The 14,340-nt window shown below is 48.7% G+C and overlaps 3 protein-coding genes across 11 annotated transcripts in view; 2 read left to right on the plus strand and 1 right to left on the minus strand.

Moving 5' to 3' along the window:
* The window catches only part of CFAP20DC (CFAP20 domain containing), a 58,920-nt gene extending 58,403 nt beyond the window's left edge, over window positions 1-517 (plus strand). For all 7 annotated transcript variants that reach the window (XM_085516734.1, XM_015874916.3, XM_015874922.3 and 4 more), the window contains one exon: window positions 39-517. In XM_085516734.1, the coding sequence (XP_085372860.1) occupies window positions 39-42 (4 nt within the window). In that variant the 3' untranslated portion in view covers window positions 43-517. The remainder of the gene's footprint in view (window positions 1-38) is intronic.
* The window catches only part of KCTD6 (potassium channel tetramerization domain containing 6), a 93,928-nt gene that overhangs the window by 38,550 nt on the left and 41,038 nt on the right, over window positions 1-14,340 (minus strand). The window contains exon 3 of the mRNA XM_085516760.1: window positions 8,482-8,567. Coding sequence (XP_085372886.1) covers window positions 8,482-8,567 — 86 coding nt within the window. The remainder of the gene's footprint in view (window positions 1-8,481; window positions 8,568-14,340) is intronic.
* On the plus strand, window positions 9,223-14,061 carry FAM3D (FAM3 metabolism regulating signaling molecule D). 3 transcript variants are annotated; one of them, XM_015874937.3, is made up of 10 exons: window positions 9,223-9,362; window positions 10,214-10,300; window positions 11,025-11,132; window positions 11,278-11,301; window positions 11,807-11,930; window positions 12,098-12,156; window positions 12,298-12,348; window positions 12,950-13,034; window positions 13,386-13,512; window positions 13,635-14,061. In XM_015874937.3, the coding sequence occupies exons 2-10, from the start codon at window positions 10,288-10,290 to the stop codon at window positions 13,722-13,724; spliced, it is 681 nt and encodes a 226-aa protein (XP_015730423.2). In that variant the 5' UTR covers window positions 9,223-9,362; window positions 10,214-10,287; the 3' UTR covers window positions 13,725-14,061. The 3 variants fall into 3 exon arrangements, with proteins under 3 accessions (XP_015730423.2, XP_085372888.1, XP_085372887.1); XM_085516762.1 differs by having other exon boundaries at window positions 9,235-9,362; window positions 10,244-10,300; XM_085516761.1 differs by having other exon boundaries at window positions 9,336-9,436.

A 14,340-nucleotide genomic window follows, 5' to 3' on the forward strand; every position in this document is an offset into this window, starting at 1 on the left:
TGAGAGTGATTTGCTCTTAATTTCCACTCCTTGTGCAGGTGAAGATGACCTGAATGCTGACGAAGATGAGGAACTCCTGACTCTTTTGTATGATCCATGTCTGAACTGTTACTTTGACCCAAACTCTGGGAAATACTACGAATTGGCATAGCCAGATCATGAGAGCGCACTGTTTTGTATTCAGAATAGATTTATCTTCTAACTCTTTGTGAAGTGTGACTGGGCTGTATAATTTGTCATGTAATTTAAATCTTGAAGTAACCAGTAGTTTTGCAAACAGAGGAATATGTTTTGTAAATAGCGTCTTGTTTTTATAGTTTCCCATTAAGCAGCACTGCAGTGGAAAATCACGTAGCGTAGAAGTTCTGGTGGGTAAGACATTTATTTGTTGGTGTCATTTATTTCCAGCATTCAGAGGTTTCACGTGGGAATGAATGAAGCTGAATCAAGAGCTTTTGTGGTGGTCATCTCTAACTTACAGTCTGACTCCAATAAAAAGAACTTTTTTCATTCATCATTTATTGGATTCCTTTGTACTCCCAGGATACACACTGTGGCCCAAACAGACACATTAAAAGGTGTCTATTTCATAAGCTCCCTTTGTCATCAGAAAAAAGATCAGAAGATGGGCTCTGGTACCAGCTGCCCTCTATTTTCTGCTGTAATTTGAGATGGCAGTAAGGAGTGATCGTTTCAGCACTCAGAAATTGGAGCTTTGTTCCATGTAAAAGCAAGAAGGTGTGTATGTGATCCATATGCATACAGTCCTCATACGTTTATATTAGTTTTTCTGCTATGCTTTGCAACATAAGAACAAAACTTAGGTATCCCATGCACAGTGTCTTTCAGTGCATTTTCCAATGAGGGACCCTGAGTTCCAAGTTCGAGATTGAAATTGCATGCATCACAGTGCAGTTCAGTATGTAACAGTTTTCTGGAGAGAGTTAAAGTGGATGTCAGCATCACGTGGCAGAAGTGAGCTATGGACATCTCTGGCGATTCGTGCTCTGAGTTTCTACTTGATTATATCCAGCGCTGTTCCACAGTAATCATTTGCAAGTTGATTACTCAGTGAATTTTTAAGAATAATGTATTGGAATGTCATAAGTGAGCTTACAAAGCTCACTGGCAAGTGATTTAAAATGTTACATCTGTAAATTATTTGTAATTATGGATGCCAGTTAATGAATATCCAAGAATCAATTGAAAATGCAGTTGTTAATAGTGGCTTGGCACAGGGTCAGATTGTGTATTTGGCTCCCGTGGCAGGTACAAACATATCACTGCCAATTGATTCCAGCAGCACTGAAATCCACAGGAAGACAGATTCTGTGTGGAGATAATTTACTTACCCTGCCTTAGCCAGTTTATCCCAGAAAGATTTACATCTGTTCTTGCTAATGCCATAATCAGTTTAAGAGTTCAATGAAATCATAATTTTGCCCTTCAAAACTCAGATCCTGGCTCACACACGCTTGTATGTACACAACTGCTTTCTGTTTACAGTCTGTTGTGTGTCCTCAGCAGCCGTGTGAGCTCTGCGATGCTGAACAGAGCACCTCTGTGCCAAAGGGCTCCCACCACAGGACAGCAGCATTGCCTTTTCCCCTCTGCTGCCATGTTCACAAGGTAAGAAGACATGACAAGTACTTATTATCCGTGTAACCTTCAGCCATCAGATGCTCTGTTTTGGTGCATCTTGAAAGTTTGGGTCACATGGCAGGACTGCACAGGCTGGAAAATCCATGCAAATTGTTTTGCATAATGCATTTCATACTCAATTTTTTGTCCATAGCGTTTCTTAATATTAAAAAAGAGACTGTTTTTAAGCAATGAATTATGAGCAGAACAAAAAGACAATCCGGTCTCTCTTTCCTACGTGGTACTTCTGATAATCACCTCTTCTTTTGTGGTTACTATAGTAACTCGGCATCCTCAGCTGCCACCTTTTCTGGCACTTTGAAAGAAAAAAATCTATTGAAATTCAGTTCCCTCACAAAGTGAAAGCTTGGATTCACGGCACCCACGGGAGTGTGGCAGTGTAACAACAGTGCTTCTCTTCTCCTTGGTTCTGGTTCCTGTTGAAGTTGCTGTTAGCAGCAGCGCAGGAGCTCTCCCTGTGATGTTCTGGATCCCACTGCAGTCCCCATGAGCCTCATCCACCTCCCCCCAACCAGGAATAGGTTTGGGGTGCTGCTGCTCCATAAACTCATTGCCATAAACCACAGAGCCAGGCTCCCAGCACCACTGTCACTGCGCTGTAGTGCTGCTGTGCTTCCAGTAATGCTTCCATTACACCGCTTGGGTTTTTTATCTATTAACAAGTTTATTATTGGATGATTGCATGTTTTATCTTTGTGGGAGACCAGAAAAAGCCTAGGTCACAAATTACAGGCGCCATTTCAGAGCGCTGCATATTTATTAGGCCATCTGCTACCGCCGTGCTAAAGGCACAAACCTTCACTCCAGCAATCTATTCGCAGCGACTGCCTTACCACCTGAGGTGGAAAATACTAAAGCTCTGGATGCATTTATTATCACGCTGAGTAATTTTCTAATGCGTTCACACAGCTCAGAAAACATCCCGTACAAGAGTTTGGCTGCTGCTTTCTCACTGGGAGGGCTCTCCGAGGAGGAATCCCATGGTGCCGTGGGTTTGTTGCATTGGGCACACGGTGACACTGAGTTTTGTCATTATTCAGTGCTGGGTCATCATAGAACCACAGGATCGTTTATCCAGAAGGGACCCCAAAAGGCCATCAGTCCAACCCCCCTGTAATGAACAGGGACACCTACAGCTCCATCAGGTGCTCAGAGCCCATCCAGCCTGGTCTTGGCTGTCCCCGGGGACCAGCTGGGAAACAGTTCTCCATTTCGAGATAATTTCAAAGCTCATGGACAATTATTTTTCTGTGGAAATGCTTTTCCAATGAAGAGCTTGGTTTGCTGAGCATTCCCTTCCCATTTCCAGTGCTGCTGTTCCTCATCCCCTGCATTAACACATTACCACTGAGAATGAATGGCTGCACTTTTGGCTTTGTATCTTTCTTCCATATTTTTGACAACTGTTTTTCATGCCTCGCATAAATCACTGCCAACCCACGATAAAGTCAAGTGCATTCAAAGCCTGTGCATATTTAAGTTTCTGCTTCTCCTTTGTGCAATAGCCCATAGCCATATTTTAAAGCAGTTACAGTCTTTGTTACAGCCTTTTACTAAGCACACACACATATTGGCATTTTTTGTAACTGGGTTACTGAGCACACTCTAATGACTCACGCAGCTCTCACGGACGATCATGTAAATCCTTCTTAATTCAGTTTATTGACCACAGTGGTTCTGGATGAGCATCTGGTGCCAAACTCCCTCCTGTGGGCACCGCACCACCTGCTGCCACGTCTCCATGGAAATTCCCAAAGTTCCTCTTGCAAAACCAATGGCCGTGCTGCAGCCCTTCAGCGCATCTGCAGGAAAACCCAGCGGGGCGGCCACGGTGTGAGGAATGCTGAGTAACCCATAGGCAGCAATGAGGGTGAGGAATGTGTCAGGCAAGTTCGGCCACAATAAATACCTACTTAGCAGGCAGAGGACGTTCAGTTCTAAATCAAATTGCATACGAAAAGTGGAAATTGCTGAGACTGGTATTTACCTGTGAAACCAAAATTACTTTGTGAAGAAAATAATTACAGGCACAGACTGTCTAAAAACCAGTTGTGAGTCATTATCAAGCAGTTGAGATGGAGACACCGCTGTGAAGTGCAGCGTTCAGAGCTACACCCCACATTTTGTTCTGGTTGCGTTGCAATGCCTTTCAAGTTAAAGGAGGTCTTCTAGGAGATGATAAACCCCATGAAGGATTAATAAATCAGCACAAGGGAGAAACCCTATTACCAGAAAAGGATGATGAGTTCAGGGAATTAGTGGGGGAAACATGAATATTATACTAAAAGCAGTTGCTTATTGCCAGTATCAAGGCAACAGTGAGGCAGCTGAGCTCACCTTTGGCTCTGCACTACAGGGACACATTCAGGGCCATGTCCCAGACCGTGTCCTGCAGATGAGGAGCTCCAAGGAATGCAGCTAAGGGCCCTTTGCTGCAGCTCTCCTCCCTGACACCTATTCCTCATGATGTCTTAAGAGGTCGGAAAGACCACTAGGATCACCTTGTCCCACCATCAACCCGTCACCATCACACTAAATCCACCTTCTCTTGAAAACCTCCAGGGATGGTGACTCCAATACTCTCTAGGCAACAGCCCTGGCCACCCTTGTGCCAGGCTTGTGCCACCCTTGTGCCAGAGCAATTGATGGGTTTACAGCCACACAGCATTCCAAGAGGTTTTCTGAGGCTGGGACTCTTTGTCTCCTCCATCAGAAAGCAAAGCAGCACAGCCCCTTGCTCATCAAATCCCCAGCACTCTTGTCTTAGCCCAGAGTAAGGACTAAACAAACACATCTAAACAACTGAAAAGCACGTCAACATTCAACTTCAAAAGAAAATGCATTGAAGTGTGAAATTATACCTTTTATTCCATAAATCTCCAGCAACCGGCACAGCTCTATAACTTGTATCACGCTTTAATACTGGCAGAGTTTAACACACCATGCAAACCCCATAAAGTAATTACATTTCATCTCAACAAAGAAACAAAATCCCAGCTCATTCATCCCCCTCCATCCGAGGAAGGATTATAGACAATTCAGTGCATGTCGATTTTTCCTGGTGATAAATCCAAAGCAGGTCACCAACAAAATGGTAATGTGGCTTCCCCAGGCAGCTGATTTACAGGGAAAAGCAGAGATATTGTTTGGTGTCCTTTAAGGCATTGTCACCCTGCTAAAACCCCTTTGCTTTCTGAAGCTTCTTGAGGTTTATCCTCTACTTACAAGCAGCTTAAAAACATAAAACTTACCAAGAATTGACCATTTCCATGCTTCGCAATTACTTATCTGTTGGGTTTTGTTGCTTTGGTTGTATGAGTTTTGTGCCAGATCCTCATTCAGCTTTTAAAGAGTTGCTTCAATTTGCAATAAATGAAGCGATTTGAGCATCAATGGCAGAAAGACAGCAGAAGGCTTGGACATATTCACACCTGATGGCACCAGCCATTGCCTGGCCACCAAGCCACCAAGGTTCCCTTGGGCCAGCAGGGCTGGGCCAACTATACAGCTGTTTGCCATGATGGAGATGGCCAGAGGTGCTTCTCCACCAGGCACAAAACATCACAGACCCAAGGACTTTCTTCCATCCCAAAATCAGCCTTTGGGAGGGCATGAAACACACTGGGAAAAAGAAAGGGCACGGGGGACTTTACGATATAGCTTGGTTCCCAGTTCACCCAAGAAAGCAAAGACATGAGCTGGTGTATGCAGCTGTATTACCATAGTGAGATCTTTTGTACATGGAGAGCTGGCAGTGAAACCTTAGCAGCGAAGAGGGTTAAGTTCTGCTCAGCACCACCAGAACCCAGAGAAGGGCATAGAATTTGATGGGGAATTTTGATTTTAATAACTTAGCAGCCTTCCTGGGAGTCCATGAGCAGCTGAAGGCCAAACTGAGGGAAAAAAACTGCAAGGTGCCAAGTGAGTTACATAGGGCAAAGAATTTGATACTGTTATAATCAATCATAATAAAATCAGCAAGGAAAAATAACAGAGACATGAGATGCCAAGAAATGTCATTTTTACTGCCCTTCTTCTGCATGGTGCAAGCACGGCACCAGGGCAGCCCCAGGGGTGCAGACGGTCCCAAACCATCACAACAAAGACACGGTTACTGGGTAGTAACTCAGCAGATGGTGACTTTTTAAAGTCGATCAAATACAAATGATACTTTCTGAGTTTGTTCCTTTCCATCCTGATTCTCAGTAGCGTGTTCAAATGTCAGGGAGCATCATATTTCTATCTTTTATTTCCTCTGTGAGAAGAAATCTTCCTTAAGAAGCCTCAGAATTGCATCTTGTGAGAAAAGCTTTGCTCCCTTGATGAAAGCAATCTACTTTACAAACATTCCAGAGTACAGTAAAAATAATAGATGCAAAAAGCCCCACTGGCTTTGTTCTCAGTGGAGACTTTTAATTTCCATTGCACTTTTTACAGAGATATTCTGTCAGCACTGTGATGCTTTACTGGGTTGGTGGGACCCATTGACAGCACAGAGCTAAGATCTCTTCTGTGTCCCTGCATGGGTTCCCACTTCTGGGAGCTTCCCCTGTCGTTCCCCCACTGGGGCAGTCTCGTTCTGCCCCACTGCATTAAGCAGCAGCAGGTTTGGAGCACTCAGATGTGTCCCCAAAGCTTGCCCTGCCACAACCGATAAGCAAACCTGGGTAGCACAGCATGTAGGATGGCCGTATGCTCAATCAAATATTGTTTTTCAGCCACACGGAAGCAGCAGAAGCAGCTGCAAATTAACTCACTCCTCTGAACAAGGCCCAAGGGCAACTTCTTCCCACTAATATAGGGCCAGTCTGGAAACGTGAGGTGAGGAGCAGGTAGAAGCAGCTGACCCTCAGTGCCACATCTCCACCGTTCTCAAACACCTCATGGGATGGTGACCCCACCAGTCCCTGGGCAGCCTGTGCCAGTGCATCCCCACTCTCTCTAAGAATAAAGTTTTCCCAACATCCAACCTGAACCTCCCCTGGTGCAACTTGAAGCCATTACCTCTCCCATTACCTGGGAGAAGAGGTAAACGTGCCCCAGTGCACAGCTGGGAGCGCAGCACTCGGCATCAGTGCTTCACCCAACGTCTCTCCATATTTAGTGCAAGCAAAGCAAACTGGAGGCCCCAAAGGCTCAGCCATTGGTAAGGCAGAGATTTGTCCCCTCTTGTCATTAACTGCCCAAATCAGAGCTACAGAGCTGGCACTATGCTCCACTACACTTTGTAATGAAATCACCGACTGTGCCTAAGAAACAGATTTAATGATATGGTACTAATAGAGTCACACATTTCCCATGCAAACATTCATGATCTACATCCACACCCTTTTTTAAATACTGCTTTTGCCTCATATCAAAGTACTGAGCACAGACAGCACCAGCTGGCATTGAGCAGAGGACAGCAAGCACTGGAGCACTCCCATAGTTAATCACATAGAGAAGGAATCTGTGGCTGTGGGGTCAGAGCTCACCGTGGGCATCCATCTAAATACCGAGGCTCTCAGCAGCCAAAGGAGCAATGCAGAGGGGCTGGGTGCTGCAGAGAGGCTGGGTGTTGTAGCACTGGGGAGGGATCTGTGCTCCAAGTCCTCACTGAGCAGTCACGGAGCTGTCTGAGAGGCAGGGCAGGGACTGGGGGTCTGAGGAATGGGAGATGCGCTAATTGCCTCCGACAAGTGTAATTGCTACAATTCAGAATGCTAAAAATGTGAAATTAGGAATAATCAATGGATGTTTATGATCTGTGTCTATACCGTGAATTCAGCTAATACAGAGTAATTACACTCTTCTAATTCCCGGTGTTTGTCATCGTTGGGTTGCAGAGGAGTCCTGCAGAACAATCACAGCGGATTGGCTGTGCTAGAGCTGCAAACCGTGGGCTTAGCGCGGCGCGAGCTAATTTCTCTTTTAATGGTAAAAGCGGTTATGATTTCCCTTATTTATTCCTCTCCCCGAGCGCCGGGGGCTGCGCCAGGGCTGCAGCGGGCGATGGATGCGCTGCGCAACAGCACCACCAATTGCCGGGCTGGCACAGAGCATGCACCCACCGCTGTGCTCCCCTTCCAGGCGGCACTTGAGCCCCTCGCTCCTTCCCATGGCCCCGTACCTCCTCCAGGATCCATGCCCCCCACATGGACACTGCCACTGGGGTGACAACCATGAGGTGCGTTATCAGTTTGCAGATGTGATTCATCCTGCAGGCAACCCAACGCTGTTGGTTAAGGAACTTGTGCGTGTGTGCAAAGCTAACTGCCCGTGATGCAGTTATTGGTACATCTAATTAGAGAAGGAAGCCTCCAGCCTTTGGCAAAGGGGCAACCAGACATACAGCGTGTGGGGCTCCCAGCCCCATGAAGGCAGCGAGATTGGGAAAGCGAGCGGTGCTCCAGCAGCAGCTGCAGGCAGGACGGGATCTGGCCTCTGTCCCACTCCTGGGCACAGCCTGGTCACCACCACTGCCCACAGCCCTGCCCTCCTCCTGCATCCTGCTTGGCTCCGCAGTGGGAGCAGGGCCTCTCCCTGGTTAACCATTGACTTGCAGGGGGGTATCTGGCTGCAGGCACCCTCCTGAGCAGCCAGCATGCAGCCAAATGTTTTTATGGGCCGAGGAAACTAGAAACGCTCTGGCAAACAGTGCTGCTACAGCGAGGAGCTTAGCACTGCACAGAAAGGCAGATCTCCTGGGCTCCTGGGCAGGCTCTGGGTGGAGCCCATGCCTAAAACACTATGAAAATCTATAGCAATATTTATACAGGAAGCTTTTTGTTCCCAGAATGGTTTTTAAGCAAATAGGCTTCAGGTTTATTGGACAAATACCTCCAGTTATTGCCCGCCGTTCTCTGCAGCTCCTTCCTCCTCTCCCTCTCAGCTGGTGGCTCTGGCTGACAGTGGAGCACTGCACTCTTTCCAGCATAAAAAGAAAAAGAAAAGAAAAAAATCAATCCAAACAATTAAAAGAGAACATAATAGAAATCCCAGGAGAGGGCTGCCCTCTTGTAACGCAATCAGGTTCCATCAATTTCACTGCTAAGGGACTTCACCCAATGAATTTTACCTGGGATTAAGGTGAAAATAAATAGCCCAAATAAATAAATGACTTCCCCAAAGTGGTAGTGTTTATTGGTTTATTTTTCCATTTCTCTCCCTCTGCAGTGAAATCAATACACTCATAGAAAACAACGAGTTGGGCAAAGCACTGTGCAATGGGGACGTACACGTTTGTGTGGGTTTGTGTGGGTTTGGCCCCACTTTCTGTGTCCCAGTCTGAAGTCACTGCCAGCTCCAGGCTTTACTCATTGCACAGAGGGGAGCTCAGTGAGCTCCAAATGCAACCCACTGCCAGCCTGGAGGTCTCACATCTTGCAGAGGGGGGTTTCAGAGATACAGGGCCATGGGGCTGGCAGGCTGGAGGGAGCAGGGAAGGGCTATGGGGGGATGGAGAGATGCAATGCTGTGGGCAGTTTCCCCACATGCTGGCAGTGGAACAGAACCCAGAGCAGGGCCAGGCAGGAAGCAAACTTTGTCTCCTTCCTCATAGCACATGAACCTGGACTCAGCCTTCAGCCCAGCCCTGCTACAACTCACTGCTTTTTATTTACCCTTCAAACAGGAAAAGCAACTCTCAGCACAGCTCCTGTACAGATTTTCTTTACCAAGCCTTATCTCCGAGCACAGCAGCACTGCACACACCGCTGCAGGTGAGGTTCTGCCTTCGGGCTTCGGGGTGGGCTCCAGGACAGACCACAGAATGCCATGACCCCAGATTTGGACGGTAGTATTGGGTTCCCACGGGTGTCAGTGCTGTGTGTCCATGGGGGATGCGGTGGCAGGAGGGAGGTGGGTGGGTTTGGGTGGGAAATGGTTTGTGATCCCACTTGCAACCCCTCCTAATCCACATAGGTGCAGATATTGCATTATAAGGGAAAGGGAAAACATTTCTGCTCCTGTGCCGTGCATCTTTAGAGCTGGCACTGCTCTGCCAACGTGGGAATTGCTCCCAAACTCTGCTTCTTGTTAGAAATGCCTGCAGCTGCATCACCATGAGCCCAACATTAAGGGGGATTAAGTGTTCACTGAACAGAGAGAGAACGTCACCAGCCCTCGGCACCAGTTTCTTTCCTTTTCCTTCTGATTTGAAGAGAGTAGTTTGCTTTTCAGACCTCTCTGACCACGCCAGCCCAAACTGCAGGCTATCGGTGGCATTCTGCAGCCTATAATATGTAAAACTCGCCATGCATCATCCCAGAAGGAAATGACGCAGGGCTGTGACTGCAAATACACCACTTGAACTCTTTCTTGTCAGAGGCACAGGGAAGAGCTCCTAGGAAAAGGGCAGTACCAGCGAGTGGCAGGGGACAGCCCAGGGCCTGCAGAAAGACTCTGATGCACCGGAGCCGGGACTTTGCCACATCAGGGTGGGGACAAGCATGTGCCCAACAGGAATCCATACATCTACAGTGGCTTAGTTCCCCATCTTAGTCAATGCAAATATGTTTAACAGAGCAGTTATTTTTTCATCTAACATCCGCCTGGTCTTTGTGGATTACAGCCACACTGCACAGTGCTTCTCCTTGCTCAGGGTGACGCGGGATCAGTGACAGCCCCTCACTGTGCTCCCTCAGCATGCGGGTGACAGGTAAGGATGGAGACAGGCTTTTACTTTTCCCAGTCCCATTTTGTACAGCTCTTTATGCCTATTTCTCATTTGCATGGCCCCTTTCAAGCCCGTCTGCACTGCCTTCCCCTCACCAGCATCACAGGAAAGGACGTTTGTATAAGCATCAGGTTTTTATGGTATCTGTGTAGATTTTAGGCTGTTGTATATTTCCCAGTGAAACCCTCAGAGGCTGAGACATGATGGCTGCTGAGAGGTTCCTGCTTCCATAAGAGCCATTCAGCTGCAATCTAAGTATATTTTTCTACCCTGTTTCCATGCAGGACAGGAATGTTTCGCCCCAATGAGTGTTGCTTTAAAGCCAAATGCCAATCACATCTGCATTAGCAGCTGCTTAGCTGTAGCTGGTAACTAATTGGGGGACAGCAGCCCTCCCAGCACTGGGAAGATAGGAAACACTTACGTTTACATTGCTTTCTAACTAATTATCAGATCAATTTTAATGCAGAGAGGAGAATGAATAATGCCCTCCAGCAGAAGGGTGATGTCTGTCTAAGGATCACCACTCACTCTGGAGACATCAGTTAAGAGATCAGAGATCAGTCCTTGTAGAGGATGAGGAAAGGAGTGATGGCCACCTGCCATACCGCAGCAGCCACCTTATGCATAGGGAACCTGGGGATGCACAGACTGTGGGATGCCCCAGGGATGCCTGGCCCCAACTCAGGTGCTCCTCTCCCACCAGGCGTGATCCGGCTCCTGGTGCTGCTGGCCACGCTGCTGGGCTCCTGGTTCATCGTGCAGACATACTTTGAGCACAGTGGGATAACCATCAGCCTGCGGAGCTGGTTGGGTGAGTGCATGGCAGCCCAGCTCTGCTATCTGGGCACAGTGGGAATAGGGCAGTGGGAAGTGATGTAGGGGTCCAGGACACACACAGCCCTGGGGAGAGGTTTAGTTGAGCTCGTGGGGTGCTGACGTCTCCTTTGTGTCTGCAGGTGCCACCAGCAAGCCCAAGAGCAGTGAGTATCGCTCTCAGCTACATCTCCATACACGCGATGCATACCCATACACGGTGGGAGTGCGATGGCTGCTTGCAAGGCGAATGTCCCACCCTCCCAAATACAGGGGGGTCTCCCTATGGCACAGAGCAGTGTCTTCAGCAGGCACACGGCCCTTTACACATCCCATGCCTCAGCACAACACTCTCAAGCCATGGGCTGTCGGAAGCCAGCAGGGTGAGGCTGCGAGCCTCACCCCAGCTGAAAATGGGGAAACTCAGGGCAGAAAGTTCACACAGGGCTGGGCTTGAATGGGTGCCATCAACAAACGCTCACTGTGACACCCACCCTCTATTCACACAAAGCAGTGCCCAACACCAGCTCATCACATCCCATCCCAGCTCCATCACCACACATCAATGGCCCTAGGACAAGGCTGGCATGCGCCTCACCCTGCAGCACACCCTGCACCTACTGGCAGTAGATGTGCACCAGCCCCAACCCCACAGCTCCCTGCTCCCCCCAGGCCCACCGCAGCCCCGCCACAAGTGTGAGAACAAGAAGGGCTGCCCCATTGACCACTTCGCCTTCCGGATCATCAGCGGTGCTGCCAACGTGGTGGGTCCCTCCATCTGCTTCGAGGACACAATGTAAGCAGTATGGGGGGAGGGAGGTGGCAGCGGGATGAGTTTGGCCTCTGCTGAGCAGTCTGATGGCCAGTACAGACTATTGGTGGTAAAACAACAGTGGAAGGAGTTGTCTTTGTGCCTGGGGATGGTTCATGGCCTGCTGCCACTCACTGGTCTCTGCTTTCCAGCCTCATGAGCACTGTGAAGAGCAACATTGGCAGAGGGCTGAACATTGCGCTGGTGAACGGTGAGTTTGGCCCTGGTGGCCCAAAGGCTTCATGCACAGCCAACATTAGCACAGCATCAATCACACTGCACGTGGGGGTGGGACCCAGGGGATCCTCTTTGAAGACCCACCCTGACTGTGTTGGGAATTTTCAACCCTCAGGAAAGAACGGGCAGCTCCTGAAGGTGGCATCCTTTGACATGTACTCAGGAGGTAAGCACGGTGCCCTTGGTGCCAGCAATCACCAGCACTGCAGCAGCTCTGCTGTGTGTGCAGATAAGGGCTGCCGGACTTTGGCCAGCTCTGGTTGTGTCCATGTGGCTGCTCAGGGTCACGGCTGAGCTGGGCTTCTGGCTCCTTTCTCATTTATAAAAGCTTGAGGAACAAAATCCTGCTAAACCAATCACTCTTTACATCTGTTGGTCATGAAACCTATATTGGTAACTCTGGAATTTTAAGAGAGAAACAGCAACGTCATGAGATTTCTTGCAGTCTGTCAGCAGCAATCAGCTGTTGTGCCACTAGATGGGGCATTGGACTCGAGCATCCTGCACAGCAGATGCAGGATGAGCAATAACTCCTGTAATGTGCATGAAGCCCCTGCTACCAGGTAGGAATTCTGCAGCCAGGCTCATTCCTGGTGTTGGGAATTTAATTCACATGAACAAGGTCTCACAGCTAGTGAGCAAAGTTAGCAGTATATTTCTCCTTATTGTCGTGCACAGTAGGCAAGCAGCAGTGCTGAACCTTCCTACCACCAGTACCATGAACAGCCCTAATAAAACCCTTTTCTTTTTCCTAACGGTCCTGCCAGATGTTACACAGCTGGAGACCTTCCTCCAAGAGATCAAGGATGGCACCATCATTCTGGCAGCCACCTATGACGACGCTGCCACAAAGTGAGTTTGGTCCCACACATGACCCAAGGTACCCCAAAACCAGCCGCAGTGCTAGGGCAGGGGGTGCTGCTGCTGCCAACCCCCACAGCCATGAGCTGCCAGCTCTTTCTTCTTAGAAAGAGCAGTGAAGCGCTGGCACTGCTGCCCAGGGAGTGGTGGAGTCACCATCCCTGGAGGTGCTCAAACAGCACGGAGATGTGGCACTGAGGGTCAGTGGGCATGGTGGGGGTAGGTTGGTTGTTGGGCTTGATGACCTTAGTGGTCTTTTCCAACCTTAATGATTCTATGACTCTATGACAGGAGGGGCCACCCACCCAGCAACATTCTGATGCTTTTTTTTCTATCCCTTAGGATGAACCAAAAAGTACGGGCACTTTTTTCAGCTCTGGGCAGCAGACACGTGAACGAACTGGGCTTTCGAGACAACTGGGTCTTCTTAGGGGCAAAGGGGCTGAAGGGCAAGAGCCCCTTTGAGGAGGTACATCCATGTCCACCATCTCCCATGTCTCACCCACCTATATTCAAGCTTTTCCACACTGCAGATATGCCCAATGCCGCCTACCTCCTCCTGTTTTCTTTCTCTCTTTTTTTTTCTTTCAGCACATCAAAAATGACCAGAAAACAAATAAATATGACGGCTGGCCCGAGCTGCTGGAGATGGAGGGCTGTGCCCCCAGGAAGCAAGATTAGCAGGGACACTGGCAGCACACCTGCATGGAGCCCCAGCCAGGTCTATGGGGATGCCAACCCCCCCGGACTGACCCACACCCCGGCCTGGTCACACAAGCCCAGTGGTGGCTGCTGGCTCCCAGGGATCAGCATTCTGGTGTGGGGACACTCGGTGCTCAGAGCAGCTGCAGGTGAGCAAGCACCCAGCCAGGCTCCAGCCAAGCTGCCCTAGTCTGTGGCTATGGGTTGATGTGGGACATTTTATTTTTCCATCTTCAAACGAAGCGTTTTGTGATATGTTTTCTAGTTGTTTCTTAAATAATGTGTATAATTATAAACCAGTACCTCCTTCCCTCCATTTTCGAGCCTAATCCAGGCTTTTCTCCACAGGCCTGGCATTGCCAACCCCTCTGCCACCAGCTGGGTTTCCCCATCACCCATCCACTGTCACAGCAACATACATGGCTGTCCCCTGCCCACAAACATGGGGATGCTCTGGCCCCAGTGGTCTTCCACTGCCATCACAGAGGAATTCCCTGTTAGCTGTAGTAATTTATCCAAGCTTATCCTCCTGCACTTAGTGTGCACCTGACCACACTGTGGGAAGCCTCTGCCATACATCGATCCCTAAATCTGC

The sequence above is a fragment of the Coturnix japonica genome, chromosome 15 (assembly GCF_054131305.1).
Source record: "Coturnix japonica strain WE chromosome 15, WE-NBRP24, whole genome shotgun sequence".
In the NCBI taxonomy this organism is placed as follows: domain Eukaryota; kingdom Metazoa; phylum Chordata; class Aves; order Galliformes; family Phasianidae; genus Coturnix; species Coturnix japonica.

What these genes read in the sequence shown, in the direction of transcription:
- FAM3D (XM_015874937.3), top strand. An exon ending in CACCAGCAAGCCCAAGAGCA is followed by an intron (nt 11,302 to 11,806) that starts GTGAGTATCGCT and finishes TGCTCCCCCCAG; the next exon opens with GCCCACCGCAGCCCCGCCAC. An exon ending in TATGACGACGCTGCCACAAA is followed by an intron (nt 13,035 to 13,385) that starts GTGAGTTTGGTC and finishes TCTATCCCTTAG; the next exon opens with GATGAACCAAAAAGTACGGG.